The sequence below is a fragment of the Enhydra lutris genome, unplaced genomic scaffold, assembly GCF_002288905.1.
Source record: "Enhydra lutris kenyoni isolate GAN:26980312 unplaced genomic scaffold, ASM228890v2 scaffoldscaffold26, whole genome shotgun sequence".
Taxonomy (NCBI): Eukaryota; Metazoa; Chordata; class Mammalia; order Carnivora; family Mustelidae; genus Enhydra; species Enhydra lutris.
The window spans coordinates 300,370-320,039 of record NW_019154110.1 but is presented as its reverse complement, the minus strand read 5'-3'; the positions used below and the strand labels follow the sequence as shown (position 1 = coordinate 320,039).

The window sequence follows — 19,670 nt, the reverse complement described above, 5'->3', positions numbered from 1 at the left end:
AAAAGAGTGTAGAGAAATAAACCAAGAAAGAAATCTTTAATTCTCTTAAATTGTATCTCTCAGGGCACCTGGGTGGCTCAGTGGGTTAAAGCCTCTGCCTTCGGCTCAGGTCATGATCCCAGGGTCCTGGGATGGAGCCCCACATCAGGCTCTCTGCTCAGCAGGGAGCCTGCTTCCTCCTATCTCTCTCTGCCTGCCTCTCAGCCTACTTGTGATCTCTGTCTGTCAAATAAATAAATAAAATCTTTAAAAAATTGGGCGCCTGAGTGGCTCAGTGGGTTAAGCTGCTGCCTTCGGCTCAGGTCATGATCTCAGGGTCCTGGGATCGAGTCCCGCATCGGGCTCTCTGCTCAGCAGGGAGCCTGCTTCCCTCCCTCTCTCTCTGCCTGCCTCTCTGTCTACTTGTGATCTCTCTCTGTCAAATAAATAAATAAAATCTTTAAAAAAATCTTAAAAAAATTGTATCTCTCACACTTCCTAGCCCATTAGTATGTTTTAATAAAAATATATAGTGCACATAGTATGTGATCAGTACAAATACATTAAGGTTGTTTTTTGTCTAGAATTCAGAGAATGGTACATTCATCAACCATCCAGAGTAAAGTATGTTTGGAGAGTTTTAATGGGTCTCACTGGAGCTGTCTTTCTCAGACTTCCGGGATCATGGCAGGAGGCAACCAGACCAGCATCTTTGAGTTCCTCCTCTGGGGACTCTCAGAGCGGCCAGAGCAGCAGCGTTTCCTCTTCCTGCTGTTCCTGTGGATGTATGTGGTCACTGTGGTTGGGAACCTGCTCATTGTCCTGGCCATTGGTACTGATGCACGTCTCCACACACCTATGTACTTCTTCCTTGCCAGCCTGTCCTGTGCAGACATCCTCTTCACTTCCACCACTGTGCCCAAGGCCTTGGTGAACATCCAGACTCAGAGTAGGTCCATCTCCTACACAGGATGCCTGGTTCAGCTCTACTTCTTTTTGACTTTTGGGGACATGGACATCTTTCTCCTGGCCACAATGGCCTATGACCGCTATGTGGCCATCTGCCACCCTCTCCACTACAAGATGGTCATGAGCCGCCGGCGTTGCACCTTCTTGGTTACTGCCTGCTGGATCCTGACGAGTCTTGTTGCCATGACCCACACTTTCCTCATCTTCCAACTTTCTTTTTGCTCTAAGAAGATCATTCCTGATTTCTTCTGTGATCTGGGACCCCTGATGAAGGTGTCTTGCTCTGACACTCAGGTCAATGAGCTTGTACTCCTCTTCTTGGGAGGAGCAGTCATTTTAATCCCCTTTATGCTCATCCTGGTCTCTTATATCTACATTGTTTCAGCCATCCTCAGAGTCCCCTCTGCCCAGGGAAGGTGCAAGACCTTCTCTACCTGTGGGTCACACCTTGCGGTTGTTGCCCTGTTCTTTGGGACAGTGATCAGGGCTTATCTGTGCCCCTCATCATCTTCCTCCAACTCCATAGAAGAGGACACAGCAGCTGCTGTCATGTACACAGTGGTAACTCCCCTGCTGAACCCCTTCATTTACAGCCTGCGGAACAAGGACATGAAGTGTGCCCTGGTGAGATTTCTCAGGGGCAAAGTCTTCTTTTCATGGGGTCAGTGACTTCTGTAGTGATACTGCAGGTGTCCTCCATCCCCTCCACAGAAGAGCTTCACAGAAATTTCTACCCAGGTTTTTCACTTCTGACTCCCACATATGCCTTATCACCACTTCCTTCGCTGAATCTCCTCATGACTTTGATATTGTTGAGGAACATCAAGATTTTACATCATGTTTTAAAGTTAATATGTTAAGAGTTGCTTATTTACTTATTTATTTTACCTATGACTTCCCACAAGGAAAAATGCCTTTTGCAATGTTTTTAATTCTAGAAATCTGTGTAGGCTTTTATGCTAGTTCAGCAAAATTCAATTAGTGAGGTCATGAAAGTATGTTAATGATCAAAATATTAGCAAGTAAAGTCAATATTGGACAGCAAAGAGCTTACAACTTCGAGTATATATGTGTATATATTATTTACACTTTATTTTTTCTTACAAAAATAAGAAATTATATATACATGTATGTGTGTATATATATGTTTATATATATAAACACTTATTCCTTCAAGGTTGTGAGTCAAAAATCTTTGTACCTGTTAAAGCTCTCAACATTGTCAGTGAGCAGAATTTTGAACAGTTTATAATGAGAAGACAAAATAAATAAATTTAAATTAAATATTATGGCAACTCTTATGTAGCTGTTCTCTGAAATTCTTCCTTATCTGCTTAAGCCTTGGCTGACTGTGAATGCTGTTTTTCACATCGGCAGTAAAGGAATCTTGTGTGTTCTCAAGGTTCTTTATGTTGAAACTTGTGGCCTCTAGACTCAAAGAAGACCAAATCAAAGATAACCAAAGCTTATGATTTTTATTTTTGCTATGAAAAAGTCATAGTTCCATACCAAGACAGAGTGAATACAAAATCATTGCCTAAAGTTGAAGCTATGGAACAAATTCACTGAAGAGCTTTGTGAGGAAAGGGCTCTAGATTGGTGCCCAGGAGTCCCAGATCTTAAACTCAGGGCTTCTACTTATTTTGTCTGACTCTAGTCTTCTCTTTTGTGAGATAAAATTACTGATATTTTTCCCGCCTACCTAACTGGAACTTTGTGGGGAAAATGCCTATGATTTGGCTATTATAATATAGAAACTCCAAATGATTATATATTTTAAAAGCTGGACATTTATTTCTTTCTCATATACATGTAAGATGCTGGCCTCAAAATCATCAAGGATTCAGGCTAATTCTCTCTTGGTTTTCTGCGACCCTCAAAGAATGATTCCATAGCCATTAAACTTCTGCCTTGGTCTTCATTTCAACCAATAGGAAGGGAGAAAGGGTCAACTGGAGGATCCAGTGATTTCCACTAAGGAAAAAACCTGGAGAAGTGGCACTCACCTCTTCCATTTATATCCTATTGGCCAGAACTTGGTTGCTTGGCCTCACCCAGCTGCAACTGGGCCTGAGAAATGTATTCTTTATACTTGGTGGCCATAATCTAATATTATATTAGCATGGACGAAGTACAAACCTTATATTAGGGGAAAACCAGCCATCTCTGCTATAGTCAGGTGTCATGATGGCAATTAAAAGCCCTGCAAGCATGAAGAGCTCATGAAAACAGTAGAGTGTGTGGGCACTCAGTCACTCTCTAAATCTTCGAGGCTATTGGAATACAAGTTAAGGAGGTGTCTTCTTCCTAGTGACCACAGATATTGTCAGTGAAATGGCAACAGCAGGAGTGGCTAATAATAATTATGTGGAATTTGAGACATTCTTCTTTAGGATTACCCTGTCCCCCTCTCCTCCTCTAGGTGAGTACCTAGAGGGACAAGCTAGGGCCTGACCTTTGGATCTTCTGAAAACCTATTACCAAACAGGGTAATGATATTCCTGGTGAACATAAGTTCACATGTGAAACTAACCTGACATCTGCAAGTACAAATAGAATAAATACAAATGAACAACATATACCACATGAATCTAAATTATTGGAAAACCCCTTATGAATATACTCAAGGATATTAGGGAGGATATTAAGAATATGAAACATAGGGGCGCCTGGGTGGCTCAGCGGGTTAAGCCTCTGCCTTCAGCTCAGGTCATAATCCCAGGGTCCTGGGATTGAGCCCCGCGTCAGGCTCTCTGCTCAGCAGGGAGCCTGCTTCCCCCTCTCTCTCTGCCTGCCTCTCTGCCTACTTGTGATCTCTGTCAAATAAATCTTTAAAAAAAAAAAAAAGAATATGAAACATAAAAAGAACAAATTGGAAGTATTAGTTAAGAAACATAATAGCTGAAGTTAATAATTCAACAGATGAGATAAATAGCAGAATGGATACACGTAAAGAATGGATTAGTGAATCAGAATCAGAATATCAGGTTGTGTAACTCTCTTAAAGGCAGCAAGCAGTGAAGAATAGAAATATGGAAGAATAAGGGGGGTGGGGAGTTAGAGAGATAGAGAATATAAATAAAAGTGCCAACATCTAGAAAATAGGAGTCCTATAAAAAGACAGAAAAAGTGGATGGAAGGAAATATTTCAAGGACTTCGTTTCATTCTTCTAATGAAAAAGCCCATGAAGTTCCAATCAAAGGTAATTAAAAGTATCTCTAAATTCATCGTAGTGGAATTAAAGAACACCACAAAGAGAACATTTTTTTTTTTAAGATTTTGTTTTTATTTGACACAGAGAGAGATCACAAGTAGGCAGAGGCAGGCAAAGAGAGAGAGGGAAGTAGCTTCCCTGCTGAGCAGAGAGCCCGATGCAGGGCTCAATCCCAGGACCCTGAGATCATGGCCTGAGCCTAAGGCAGATGCTTAACCACTGAGTCATCCAGGCACCCCCAGGGAGAAATCTTAAGTTTCTAAAGAGAGAGAGAGGATTATAAAGGAACAATAAGAAGATTAAATTCAGGTGTGTCAATCACATACTGGATATAGGAAGATGAATAAAATTTGAAAAGTATTAAAGAAAATAACTTTAAATATAAAAATTAATATCCATCCAAATATTTGCTTACATGTTTAAAAAACATCTGAAATAAAATTTTAAAATGCTAAACAGTGTCAACTCTCTGTAGTAGATGCTAGCAGGGGAATATAAGGACAGGAGAGCATGATAAATAACTTGTCTCTCTTGGGCAAAATAGAGAAGTATTTAAGAGAGCCATGGTTATAAATTAAGATCATGTGTTTTAAGTTAAGGGAAAGCATCTTAGCTTTCAAAATAGATGTGTAACTTTCAAACCAATCTCAGGAAAAAAAAAAGGCCTCTTAAATGGGAAACAGTGGGAAAGAAAAAATCAGAAGAAAATACAGCAAATGGAAATGATTTAAGTTTGAGTTTCTTATTCATATTATATCAGCACCTAACAGGGAATTCTCATCCTTTTAATAAAAAATAAAGTATCAGTATATATGATGCTATGAAGGAAGTCTCAGTAAGTTCTTTTTTTTTTTTAATTAAGATTTTATTGGGGCACCTGGGTGGCTCAATGGGTTAAGCCTCTGCCTTCGGCCCAGGTCATGATCTCAGGGTCCTGGGATCAAGGCCTGCATTGGGCTCTCTGCTCAGTAGGGAGCCTGCTTCTGCCTCTCTCTCTGCCTGACTCTCTGCCTACTTGTGATATATCTCTCTCTGTATCAAATAAATAAACAAAATCTTTTTAAAAAATTAAGATTTTGTTTATTTGACAGAGAGACACAGTGAGAAAGGGAACACAAGCAGCGGGAGTGGGAGAGGGAGAAGCAGGCTTCCTGCCAAGTAGGGAGCCTGTTGCAGGGCTTGATCCCAGGACTTTGGGATCACAATCTGAGCTGAAAGCAGATGCTTAATTGACTGAGCCCCCAGGCACTCCAATTCTCAGTAAGTTCTAAAAAAGAAATATGTGTGTGTTTTCCACATATGAACTATGATGCATGTAAATATGTTCTCTAATTGTAATGCTCTAAGGTTAGAAATTAATAATTAAAGAAAAGCTTTAAAATTACCAAATATCTAGAAATTTAAGAAGGTGTTACTAAATAAACTTTGGGTTCAAAAGAAAATTATGAGAGAAATTATGGAACAATTGGAAACAATAAAGAAACAATAAAGAGAAACAAACTATAAATCAAAGCAGTAATAAAAGATAGCTTTAGTTTTAAATAAACTTACCAGGAAAGAACTGCAGTTGGAACAAAGAATCTGAGTATTCAAATTAATAAAGTGGGAGACAGAGCAACAAGAGTAATCTTGAACAAAGAAAGGGAAGAAATATAATGGCAGAAAACAGTAAAATAAAGAATTGCAAAGCAGCAGACATCCTCAGCAAAGTATTATCAAATAGAACTTAGCAAATTGGAAGTTTGTATAAAAAGAATAATACATCATGACCAAGCAGTGCTTATTCTGAGAATGTAAGGCACATTCGACATTTTAAATTCAAGAATTTCAGGGGCGTGTGGGTGGCTCAGTTGGTTAGGCGTCTGCCTTTGGCTCAGGTCATGATCTCAGGGTCCTAGGATCGAGTCCCACCTCTGGCTCCTCATTCAGCAGGGAGCCTCCTTCTTTCTCTGCCACTCCCCCTGCTTGTGCCCCCCTGACAAATAAATAAAAAATAAAATCTTTAAAAAATGTAATATAAAATTCATGAATTTGGTTCCCTGTATTATCACTGAAGAAGTGCACTAGGTTTGTATGTAAGATAATCCATGCATTTTCACTCAGATCTGTAAGCTTCCCATTTCATTCATCTCCCATTCTATAATATGGGGACTACAGTTGTTGTTAAAATGCACTGAGCCTCACTGATTCCCAAGTAGGGTAGGTATACAACTCAATATCCTTCAAGGTGTTGGCCAGTATTAGCTGGAAAGTTTTAAGCAAAAGAGTAGTGAAACAAGATACAGTCCCCATTACTGTAGATTGTCTTAAAGTTATAAATAAAGTTTGTCATCTCTATGCTCCGATACTCTTTCTAGATTCCTTTCACCTTCGCTACCAGTTTGGCAGGTCTGTGTTGATGCCTGGTAGAATATATGAGGCCTTCATGCCTGAAGGGTTTGAGCTCTTCCTTACTCTCCTCTTTTTGTGGTGGGTGACTGAAATTGCTCTTTAGCATCATTACTGTACATAGAAGCACTAAGAAATACCCAAGTGAAACTCTAGGTGTAAGACATATTATCTCCTGCCCCCACGTGGAATAGCAAGCATAAATCTTCATGCTAATCCTTGTCAATCATCCTAGTTAGAAAAGTGACACCCGTCTTTCCCTGTGGGCCTGCTGCACAAAATGTCAGAAGGCAATTACAGATTTTATTTAGTGGATCCTTCAAGGGAGTAAGGTTTTTATACTTTGTTCAAACTGGTAAAAAGGACAAAGGACTAGTATCTAGAATGTATAAAGATTTCTCAAAAACTCAACAGTTAAAAAATTACAATTAGGAAATGAGCAAAAGATATAAACAGGTTTTTACTGAAGAGGATACACAGTTGGCAAATAAGCACCTGAAAAGATGTTCAACACAAGACACCATTAGGGAAAGGCCCATTGAACCACATTTGTCAGAATAGCTAAAATAAAGTGACAACACCAAACTCTGGTGAGGATGTTGAGAAACTGGATGACTCACACTTTGCTGGTGAGAATGTAAAATGTTACAGTCAGTCTGCAAAGTAGTTTGGCAGTTTCTTATAAAACTAAACACACAAGTACTCTACAACCCAAAAATTGCACTCCTGGGCATTTATCCTAGAGAGACGAGAACTTATGTTTACTCAAAAACCTGGACACAAATGTTCACAGAAACGTTATTTTAGAACCAATAAAAGATTAATATCTAGACAGTAAGAAGCTTCTTCCAAAGAAAAGTAGAAAGGAAGTCTAGAACAAAGATGGGTGAAGTCTATGAGATGGAAATTTCATAAGGAGAAGCCCAAATTGTTAACAAGATACAAAGAAATGTTAAACCTTACTGGTAAATCAGAGAAGTGATGAGATGATTTTTACATCAATCAGATTGCCAAACTATACCTGATGATGCCAAGTTCTGGTGAGAATATGAGAAAGGGAGAAGCATCATGTACTATGATGAGAATATAAACTTGAAGAGACAATCAGAAGAACAGTCTATCAGGGCATGACAAATATTAAAATTAACTCTATATAGAAAAATTAAAATTAAATATATAGAGATATATTTTTTATATTTGGATATAGATATACTTTTAAACAATTAAAATGAACTATATATAGCAAAATTAAAATTAAATATATTTATATATTTAGATATATGTATATGTATGTGTAAAATTCTGCTAAGTACCAATAGATTGCTCTCTTGATTCCCTGGTTGTATTTATATACATATATGTATATATATACACACATATCCATCTGTCCATCTGCCCATCCATCCATCCATTCATCTATGCATCTATCTATCATCTATCACCTATCATCTATCTGTGCAGATCTTAGATAGATCATCTCTCCTATTACCTAGCAATCTCATTCCTGGGCATATTAGAGAATGTCTTTTCTTTTTTTTTTTAATGATTTTATTTATTTATTTGAGGGGAGAAGTGGGCGGGGAGGGCCAGAGGGAGAAGCAGACTCCCTGTTGAGTAGGGGGTCTGACCCGGGGCTCGATCCCAGGATCCTGGAATCATGACCTGAGCTAAAGGCAGACACTTAACTGACCGAGCTACCCAGCCCCTAAAGAATATATCTTTTTAAAAATTTTTTAATTTTATTTTTTCACTGTTCCAAGATTCATTGTTTATGCACCACACCCAGTGCTCCATGCAATACGCGTCCTCCATAATACCCACCACCAGGCTCACCCAACCTCCCACACCCCTCCCCTCCAAAACCCTCAGTTTGTTTCTCAGAGAATATATCTTAAGTTCTATAGAGAAACATACACAAGGCTATTCATTACAGTGTTGTTTGTAGCAGTATGGAGTTAAGTGTTCATCACTTGGGCAAATGGATAAATAAAATCTGGCAGATACCTACAGTGGACTACTATGTAAAAGAAGTATCACTCTAGCTATACATAGAGCCACATGAATAGATGTTCTCTGTCATTTTTACAAGTGTGATTACAAATATAAGGACTGGCACATAGAATAAAAATAATTTTGTATCTACTACTCAGTTTTATTAAATCTTAAAATGTTATCCTTGTATATGTGTGTGTATTTAAATAAAACATTATAGTTACAGCTGAGAGAACTCTTGAATTCCTAATTCCATTCCAGTTTCTCCTTCCCCAGAGGTAACTACTATCATTAACTTTGGGTTTGTCATTCTTATGCATGTTTTTATTATTTTACTTGAAAGTTGTGTAACCACAAAAGGATTTAGCATGTTTTTTTTTTAAGGTTTTATTTGACAGAGATAGATCACAAGTAGGCAGAGAGGCAGGCAGAGAGAGAGGGGTAAGCAGGCTCCCCACTGAGCAGAGAGCCTGATGTGAGGCTACATCCCAGGACCCTGGGATCATGACCTGAGCCCAAGGCAGAGGCCCAACCCACTGAGCCACCCAGGTGCCCCTAGCATGTTTTTCATATTTCAAAATTGTATTTCAATGGTATCATCCAGTGTGTATTCTTTTTTTTTTTAAGATTTTATTTATTTATTTGACAGAGAGAGATCACAAGTAGGCAGAGAGGCAGGCAGAAAGAGGAAGGGAAGCAGACTCCCTGCTGAGCAGAGAGCCCGATGCGGGACTCGATCCCAGGACCCTGGGATCATGACCTGAGCCGAAGGCAGCGGCTTAACCCACTGAGCCACCCAGACGCCCCCAGTGTGTATTCTTAAACTTACTTTTTTCACTCAGATTATGTTCTTGAGATTTGACCATGTTGATATGCATACTCAATGTCATTATTTTTACCACTGTAATAGGTATATGCTACTATTTGTCTATTCTCCTGTTGAAGAACATTTAGGTAATTTCTAGTTCTTCACCATTGTAAACAAAGTTGAAATAAACTTTCTTATACATTTCTCTTTGGGTACATGAATGAAAGTTCTCTAGAATATACTGATAAGAATGAATTGCTGGAAGGTAGGCCAGGTGCACTTTAAATCTTACTAGTGTATGCTGTTGGTGCTTTTCACTGGTTAGGTCTTCACTACCCCCCAGCTGCTGTGAATGTTGGCTGCTAATGGCTTATGACTGCTCTTTCTCTAGCTGGAGAAGTTAGGCACTCTCTCTTTACTACCCTGGGAAGTGGAGGGGCAGCCAGTGGCCAAGGGCTAACCCTTGGTAGACAAAGCTGTCTCCTCACCTTTGGATAGAATTGATTCGATGGATGCAATTCATGTTCTTGAGCTCCTTTCGAGACCAGGTTGAAGTTAATATGCTGAGTCCCTACTTACCTCCATCTTCTTCTGAGGGTATGGTTTCAATAAACTGCTCTCACACTTCCCATGAGCCATTCTGCCTCCAGGGAACCTGACCCAAGATAACAATAATGTGTTGCTAAAGACTCTCCAAAATGGTTGTGTTGACTTATACAGCTAAAGCTCAAAGGCTGAGAAAGAGAAAGCCATTCAAAGAGTTGAGAGAAGAGTGTCCAGGCAGAAGGAAAACAAAGGCAAAAACCCTGAGATGAAATGGCTCTGTGAATTCAAAGAACTGAGAGAAAACCAACATGGCTGAAGTTCTGGGAACAATAGGAAGAGAATGATAGTGGCTGGGGTTGCAGATATATGTAGGAGTGAGACTAGGTAGGGACTTATATTTTTATATCTATATCTATATCTATATATACATATATGTAATATATATTATATCACTTACTTTTTTCTTTTTTCTTAAAGATTTTATTTATTTGAGAGACAGAGAGAAAATGGTGGGGAGGGCAGAGGGAAAGAAAGTCTCAAGCAGAATCCCCGCTGAACATGGAGCCCAATGTGGGGCTTGATGCAAGGCTCGATGTTGGGCTCAATCCCAGGACTCTGGGATCATATCCTGAGCAGAAGTCAGACTCTTAACCGACTGAGCCACCCAGGCACCCCACATTTTCTTCTAATTGTAATAGGAAGTTCTTGAAATGAGTTAAGCAAGAAAGTAATAGGAGCCAAGTTAAGCTTTAAGCAAATTACTCTGGTGTATACAGAAAATGGATTGGAAAGAGGTAGGAGTAGCAGGGAGTTGGTGTGGGCTGAACAAGGAAAATGAATCATAAAAAATAGTGCAAATAAAAGACATGATGGGATCTATAGCACAATACTATTTACGTATATAAAATACACTGACTTGCAAAGACATGTATTCTTCTGGTTTACATGGGTATACTGAAATGGTTGTCTATGTGGGGGAAGAGGGAGTGAGTGGAGATTGGAGCCTATAAAAGTCAATAAAGCCAGAGACACACCTGGAAAGGAGTAGCGGAGATAATGGGCTATGAACTGAGGGTCTAAAATTTACTCAACTCTGGACTCAAAGGAAACAAAAATCAAGACTACAGCAACCACACAATTCCCCACCACTCTTTTCAGTTTCCTTCTGAAGAGCCCTGTTTGGGATGTGAAAGAGCAAAGATGGTGCCCCTCTTTGCTTCAGAGAGTTGTAGTAACTTGCTGTTCTGAGGGTCTCCAGGACCAGGTTTTCAGAGAGACATTCAAATAATCCAACCTTTTACTTACTATGTGGACTTCACTGGGTTGCAGAGACCTTACCTCATGATTGACTTCAGCATCAGAGTCAGAACCTGAAGGCCAGAGGAAGCAGAAATTCCCTGGAACTGCATTAGTGAGGAAACAGATGGAACCCTGAGGATTCTGGAGGGATGCTCCTGATGCAACCTTGCAGGTTCCTCATTTCCCTGGGAGTGTCCATGGAGTGGGTCCTGTCTCAGGGCTCCAACGGAATCCAGGCTGGGATGTCTTGTTATTTCCTTTTTGCACAAGTTTATATCCTGGTCCCAGGAGACTGAAAACCTAACTTCCACTAAGTGTGCTATAGCTCTGTGCCTCAGTGCCCAGGGCAGAGAGCAATGCCTACTAGGTATCAGCAAATGTCTGTGGATTAAAAGCAATTGCCTGAATGCTCGACTGAGGGTGAGGGCCTTGATGTTTTCCTTTAAGTGCTCATGGAAGCGTACCGCTTACTCTGCAGATGTATTTGTCCATTCATGTTCAAAGAATTTGTTACAGTGGCTCCTTTGTTTCTCTGTGTAGCTTTGGGAGACTTAAAGTCCTAGAACCAGAAAGCGTGTTTCAGGAGGAGTGTATATCTGTTTTACCCAACGTCAAGCTGCTCTGAGGGGCTTCAGAGACACCTTCTCAGACGCTGTTTAAGAAACTTCCAAACCTAAATTTGTGGAACAAGCTTCTGTGGGCCCTAGTAGTTTCTTAGTAATTAACATCTGAGCTGAGGGGTATGGAGGGAGCCAAATATTGCTGGATGGAGCCTTAACCAAGTAATCTCCCAATAGGCAAAGACCAATAACGTCCTCTAGCCCCACGTCTTGAGCTGGGCCCTGGGGATATTGAGAGGAATGAATGATTTTTTTAAAAATTTCTTTTCAGTGTAATAGTATTCATTGTTTATTGCACCACACCCAGTGCTCCATGCAATACGTGCCCTCCTTAATACCCACGACCTGGCTCCCCCAACCTCCCACCCCCCACCCCTTCAAAACCCTCAGGTTGTTTTTCAGAGTCCATAGTCTCTCATGGTTCACCTCCCCTTCCAATTTCCGTCAACTCCCTTCTCCTCTCCATTGCCCCATGTCCTCCATGTTATTTGTTATGCTCCACAAATAAGTGAAACCATATGATAATTGGCCCTCTCTGCTTGACTTATTTCACTCAGCATAATCTCTTCCAGTCCCATCTATGTTGCTACAAAAGTTGGGTATTCATCCTTTCTGATGGAGGCATAATACTCCATAGTGTATATGGACCACATCTTCCTTATCCATTCTTCTTTTGAAGGGCATCTTGGTTCTTTCCACAGGTTGGCGACTGTGGACATTGCTGCTATAAACATTGGGGTACAGATGGCCCTTCTTTTCACTACATCTGTATCTTTGGGGTAAATACCCAGTAGTGCAATTGCAGGGTCATAGGGAAGCTCTAATTTTAATTTCTTGAGGAATCTCCACACTGTTCTCCAAAGTGGCTGCACCAACTTGCATTCCCACCAACAGTGTAAGAGGGTTCCCCTTTCTCCACATCCCCTCCAACACATGTTGTTTCCTGTCTTGCTAATTTTGGCCATTCTAACTGGTGTAAGGTGGTATCTCAATGTTGTTTTAATTTGAATCTCCCTGATGGCTAGTGATGGTGAACATTTTTTCGTGTGTCTGATAGCCTTTTGTATGTCTTCATTGGAGAAGTGTCTGTTCATATCTTCTGCCCATTTTTTGATATGATTATCTGTTTTGTGTGTGTTGAGTTTGAGGAGTTCTTTATAGATCCTGGATATCAACCTTTTGTCCGTACTGTCATTTGCAAATATCTTCTCCCATTCCGTGGGTTGCCTTTTTGTTTTCTTGACTGTTTCCTTTGCTGTGCAGAAGCTTTTGATTTTGATGAAGTCCCAAAAGTTCATTTTCGCTTTTGTTTCCTTTGCCTTTGGAGACATATCTTGAAAGAAGTTGCTGTGGCTGATATCGAAGAGGTTACTGCCTATCTTCTCCTCTAGGATTCTGATGGATTCCTGTCTCGTGTTGAGGTCTTTTATCCATTTCGAGTGTTTCTTTGTGTACGGTGTAAGAGAATGGTCGAGTTTCCTTCTTCTACATATACCTGTCCAATTTTCCCAGCACCATTTATTGAAGAGACTGTCTTTTTTCCACTGTATATTTTTTCCTGTTTTGTTGAAGATTATTTGACCATAGAGTTGAGGGTCCATATCTGGACTCTCTACTCTGTTCCACTGGTCTATGTGTCTGTTTTTATGCCAGCACCATGCTGTATTGGTGATCACAGCTTTTGTAGTAAAGCTTGAAATCAGGTAACGTGATGCTGCCAGTTTTATTTTTGTTTTTCAACATTTCCTTAGCAATTCGGGGTCTCTTCTGATTCCATACAAATTTTAGAATTATTTGCTCCAGCTCTTTGAAAAATACCGGTGGAATTTTGATCGGGATGGCATTAAAAGTATAGATTGCTCTAGGCAGGATAGACATTTTAACAATGTTTATTCTTCTGATCCAAGAGCATGGAATGGTCTTCCATCTTTTTGTGTCTTCTTCAATTTCTTTCATGAGTGTTCTGTAGTTCCTCGAGTACAGATCCTTTACCTCTTTGGTTAGGTTTATTCCCAGGTATCTTATGGTTCTTGGTGTTATAGTAAATGGAATCGATTCTCTAATTTCCCTTTCTGTATTTTCATTGTTAGTGTATAAGAAAGCCACTGATTTCTGTACATTGACTTTGTATCCGGCCACGTTACTGAATTGCTGTATGAGCTCTAGTAGTTTGGGGGTGGAGTCTTTTGGGTTTTCCATATAAAGAATCATGTCATCTGTGAAGAGAGAGTTTGTCTTCTTCATTGCCAATTTGGATACCTTTTATTTCTCTTTGTTGTCTGATTGCTGTCTCTAGGACTGCTAAAACTATGTTGAACAAGAGTGATGAGAGTGGGCATCCTTGTCGTGTTCCTGATCTCAACGGGAAGGCTGTGAGCTTTTTCCCATTAAGGATGATATTTGCTGTGGGTATTTCATAGATAGATTTTATGAAGTTCAGGAATGTTCCCTCTATCCCTATACTTTGAAGGGTTTTAATCAGGAACGGATGCTGGATTTTGTCAAATGCTTTTTCTGCATCAATTGAGAGGACCATGTGGTTCTTCTCTCTTTTCTGATTGATTTGTTCTATCACATTGATTGATTGGTGAATGTTGAACCATCCTTGTAACCCAGGGATGAATCCCACCTGGTCATAGTGGATAATCTTTTTAATGTACTGTTGGATCCTGTTTGCTAGGATCTTGTTGAGAATCTTAGCATCCATATTCATCAGTGATATTGGTCTGAAATTCTCCTTTTTGGTGGGGTCTTTGCCTGGTTTGGGGATCAGGGTAATGCTGGCTTCATAAAAAGAGTCTGGAAGTTTTCCTTCTGCTTCAATTTTTTGAAACAGCTTCAGGAGAATAGGTGTTGTTTCTTCTTTGAAAGTTTGGTAGAATTCCCCAGGGAATCCGTCAGGTCCTGGGCTCTTGTTTTTTGGGAGGTTTTTATTTTTTATTTATTTTATTTTTTATTTTTAAATTTTATTTTTTATAAACATATATTTTTATCCCCAGGGGTACAGGTCTGTGAATCGCCAGGTTTACACACTTCACAGCACTCACCATAGCACATACCCTCCCCAATGTCCATAATCCCACCCCCCCTCTCCCAACCCCCCTCCCCCCATCAACCCTCAGTTTGTTTTGTGAGATTAAGAGTCACTTATGGTTTGTCTCCCTTTTTGGGAAGTTTTTGATCACTGCTTCAATCTCGTTACTAGATATTGGTCTATTCAGGTTGTCAATTTCTTCCTGGTTCAATTTTGGGAGTTTATAGTTTTCCAGGAATGCATCCATTTCATCTAGGTTGCTTAGCTTATTGGCATATGACAGTTGATAATAATTTCTGATGATTGTTTCTACTTCCTTGGTGTTAGTTGTGATCTCTCCCTTTTCATTAATAATTTTATTAATTTGGGTTTTCTCTCTTTTCTTTTGGATTAGTGTGGCCAATGGTTTATTGATCTTATTGATTCTTTCAAAAAACCAGCTTCTAGTTTCATTGATACATTCTTCTGTATCTCTGGTTTCTACCTCATTGATCTCTGCTCTAATCTTGATTATTTCCCTTCTTATGTGTGGAATTGGTTTGATTTGTTGTTGGTTCTCCAGCTCTTTAAGGTGTAGAGACAGCTGGTGTATTCTGGATTTTTCAATTTTTTTGAGGGAGGCTTGGATGGCTGTGTATTTCCCCCTGAGGACCGCCTTTACTACATCCCATATGCTTTGGACGGAAGTGTCTTCATTCTTGTTGGTTTCCATGAATTGTTTAAATTCTTCTTTGATCTCCTGGTTGATCCAAGCATTCTTAAGCAAGGTGGTCTTTAGCTTCCAGGTGTTTGAGTTCCTTCCAAACTTTTCCTTGTGATTGAGCTCCAATTTCAAAGCATTGTGATCTGAGAATATGCAGGGAATAATCTCAGTCTTTTGGTATCGGTTGAGTCCTGATTTGTGACCCAGTATGTGGTCCTTTCTGGAGAAGGTTCCATGTGCACTTGAGAAGAATGAGTATTCTGTTGTTTTAGAGTGGAATGTTTTGTACATATCTATGAGGTCCATCTGGTCCAATGTGTCATTCAATGCTTTTGTTTCTTTATTGATTTTCTGCTTGGATGATCTGTCTATTACTGAGAGAGGCATGTTAATATCTCCTACTATTAATGTATTCATGTCAATATGACTCTTTATCTTGATTAATAGTTTTCTTATGTAATTGGCTGCTTCCATATTGGGGGTGTAGATATTTACAATTGTTAGATCCTCTTGGTGGATAGTACCTTTAGGAATTATGTAGTGTCCTTCTGTATCTCTGACTACAGTCTTTAGTTTAAAATCTAATTTATCTGATATGAGAATCGCTACCCCGGCCTTCTTTTGAGGCCCATTGGCATGAAAGATGCTTCTCCATCCCTTCACTTTCAGTCTGGGTATATCCTTAGTTTTGAAATGGGTCTCTTGTAGACAACGTATGGATGGGTCCTGTCATTTTATCTAATCTGCAACCCTGTGTCATTTTATGGGCACATTTAGGCCATTCACATTGAGAGTGATTACTGATAGTTATGTTTTTATTGACATAGTGTTACCTTTGAGGCCTTTCTTTCTGTAGATTGTCTCTATATTTTTAGGAATTTTTTCTCTTTTATAGAACCCCCCTTAATATTTCCTGCAGTGTCAGCTTGGTGGTCGCATAGTCTTTTAAGCCTTGCCGGTCTTGGAAACTCTTTATCTCTCCATCCATTTTGAATGTCAGTCTTGCTAGATAAAGTATTCTTGGCTGCATGTTCTTCTCATTTAGTTCCCTGAATATATCTTGCCAGCCCTTTCTGGCTTGCCAGGTCTCTGTGGACCGGTCTGACGTTATTCTAATGGGCTTTCCTCTGTACATAAGGAGCTTCTTTGTCCTAGCTGCCTTCAAGAGGGCCTGCCTATGATTATAATTCTTCATTCTTGCTATTAGGTGTCTCGAGGACTTTTGAGAATCTATAATCTTGGGGGGAGACCGTTCTGCCTCTAGTACATGAATGCTGGTTCCATTAACGAGATTGGGAAAATGTTCACAGAGAACTTGTTCCACTATATCTTCTAGACTTCTTTCTTTCTCCTCCCCTTCAGGGATTCCAATAATTCTGACTTTGGAACGTTTCATGGCATCATTTATTTCCCTGATTCTATTTTTGTGGCTTCTAAACTGTTTGTTCCAGGCTTCCTCCTGAGCCTTTCTCTCTATCTGTCCTCCAGATCACTAATTCTATCTTCTGTCTCAGTTACCCTAGCTTTTAGAGAATTTAGATTAGATTGGAACTCATTGAGAGCATTGTGAACATCATCCCTGGTGGCTTTCAGTTCTGCCCTAACATTGTGAACATCATCCCTGGTGGCTTTCAGTTCTGCCCTAATCAATTCCTTTGGTCATCCATGGCTTTCTCCAACCTAGCTGTTGCCTGGATAATTGTTAGCCTGAATTCCCTTTCTGACACATTGTCTATGTCAATAGCCATTAGCTCTGTTGCATAAGGCCCATCCTCTGAATTTTTCTTCTGTTGGGCATTCCTCCTCCTAGTCACTTTGGTGAGAGATGGCTGAATGGATGTAGCTGGATGTACTGACCATGGTGCAGTCAAGGGGCACCCTGGAACACTTCTGAGCAATCAGGAGTCCCCACCCAAATGAAAGAAAAAGGAAAAGAAAAAGAAGAGAAAAAAGAGAGATAGAGAAACAGGAAAAAAAGAAAGACAAAAGAGAAGGCTCAGCCCAAATGGGCCCCAAGGTAAGATTTATGATGTATACAAACAAAAACAGACAAACAAAAAGACTGCCTACTGGCATCTTCTGCCCCCGTAGAGATCCAGATGTGTATAATTCTGATCTTAGGCTGATTTCATGGGTGATCGTAGTTCTTTGGTAGGTAATCAGCTCACTTTAGGGTACAGGTTGAAACGGCGCCTCCTCCTACTTCCCTGCCATCTTGTCTCTCTGGAATGAATGATTCTTACCCAGAGAAGGCCTAGATCTTGGCCCAGTGGGAAACAAACATAAATAAACATCACCTCTAATCCCATCATCCAGAGATGACTGCTTGTAACATATTGGTATATTTACTTCTAATATTTTTTGTCTGCATGTAGAAAGAGTTTTCCTTTTGTCATCTTATTGCATAAGAAATTTCCCATGCCCATAAACATGCTGCATAATATTTCACCTGTTATAGGTAGCATCATAGGCTTAAGCATTTCCTAACTGATGGGCATTTAAGCTGTTTTTATTTAAAAAAGTATAAATAATATTGTGATGGATATCATTTTTTAATAAAGCTGATTTCATTTTGGATGATTTATTAGGACATGTATCCATAGCAGTAGAATTATAAGGTCAGATTATATGTCTCTATGGCTCTCGGTATCTTGTATATTTATGCCATATCAAATCCATGCCACCATCTAAGAGGTCTTATACCTAAACATCTTGCCATCTCCCCTGCTCAGCTCTCAGAAGTTCAAACTATTCCCTATGTTAATTCATTTTGCTCCTTCCTCAGGTCCTCCAAGTCAGAAATAAGAGATCATCCTTGATTTTACCCTTTCTTATTCTTTTTTCTTTTCAGTGGTCTATTTATTTTTTGAGAGAGACAGAGAGACGAGAGAGAGAGCGAGAGAGCAAGCGAGCAAGCAAATTGGGGGTGGGGGGGCGGGGAAAGACAGGCAGAAGCAGAGAGAGAAGTTCTCTGCTGAGCTGGGAGCCTGATGTGGGGCTTGATCCCAGGAGCTTAGGATCATGACCTGAGCAGAAAGAAAGAGTGGGATGCTCAACCAACTGAGCCACCCAGGTGCCCAGAGTTTACCCTTTCTTATATCTCTAGGGCCCAGTCCACTATTGAGCTTCATGATTTCATCTCCAAAGGTAGCTATATCATCTCTTTTCCTCTCTCTCCCACTCCCATACCGGTGCAGTCCAGCTCCCCCTACTCATCTGGGCCACTGCTATTCCTGTCTGTCTCTAACCTTTTATCCTATGGCATCATTTGGCAGCCAGAGTTATCCATTCAACCTAAATCCACCAGCTGAAAATGCTTTGCTGACTTCCTGTTGCAGTTAGACTAAAAGCAAGAATGACTCCCTGGCTTCATTTGCTCCTGTGTACCTCCCCACTGCCCAACCTGTGCCACTCATGGATTTGCTGACAGAACACTGGCTTTCTCTCAGTCCTTGAACACACATTTTTGTGCCTTTGCAGATACTGTTCCCTCTCTCTGGAAAGCTCTTTCCCTGACTCCCTGAGGAGCTGGGACCCTCTCAACCATCTGGTCTTGGCTTGAATGTCTCTCAGGGAGATGTTCCCTGACCAGCCAATCTGAGAAGGTGCCCATTCCTCCCCCAGTTATTCCCTATTTCAGATGACTGCTTCCTTGGGACACTCATCGTTGTGATTGCTTTCTTCCCTGGGTGTCTGCTTTTAGAAGATCTCTCCTGTATTGGTCTGTAAGCTCCATGAGAGGAGGTACCTGTGTCCGTCCTGTTCACAGTGATTTCCCCAGTACCTAACCCAATGCCTGCCATCAATAAATAATACAGGAATAAAGCAAGAAGGAAGGAAGGTAGAACCCCAGGCATGAGTGTAACTGAGGTTGTTTTTTGATGAGAGGTGGGGAGGGTGTCTGTGCTGCTCCCAGAAGGGGGTCCAGCTTGTAAAGACTGAGTGCAGGGACTTTGGCAGCTGGAGAAAGGCCAATTATACAAACTGACTCCCTGGGGTGGCTGGGTGGAGGCACCGAGACACCTGTGACCACCTCATAGTTTGACCAGTGTAGGCTTTGTTATTCTTAGATTTGAAAAGTGGGGAAACTGAGGCCTAGAACAATTCAATAAATTAC

The 19,670-nt window shown here is 40.4% G+C and overlaps 1 protein-coding gene across 1 annotated transcript; it reads left to right on the top strand.

Annotated features, from left to right (window-relative positions):
* The first annotated feature begins 573 nt into the window (after window positions 1-573).
* Window positions 574-1,617, top strand: LOC111151747 (olfactory receptor 1P1-like). Its single transcript, XM_022509920.1, has one exon. It carries the CDS (start codon window positions 574-576, stop codon window positions 1,615-1,617), a length of 1,044 nt encoding a protein of 347 aa, XP_022365628.1.
* Window positions 1,618-19,670: the final 18,053 nt, after the last annotated feature.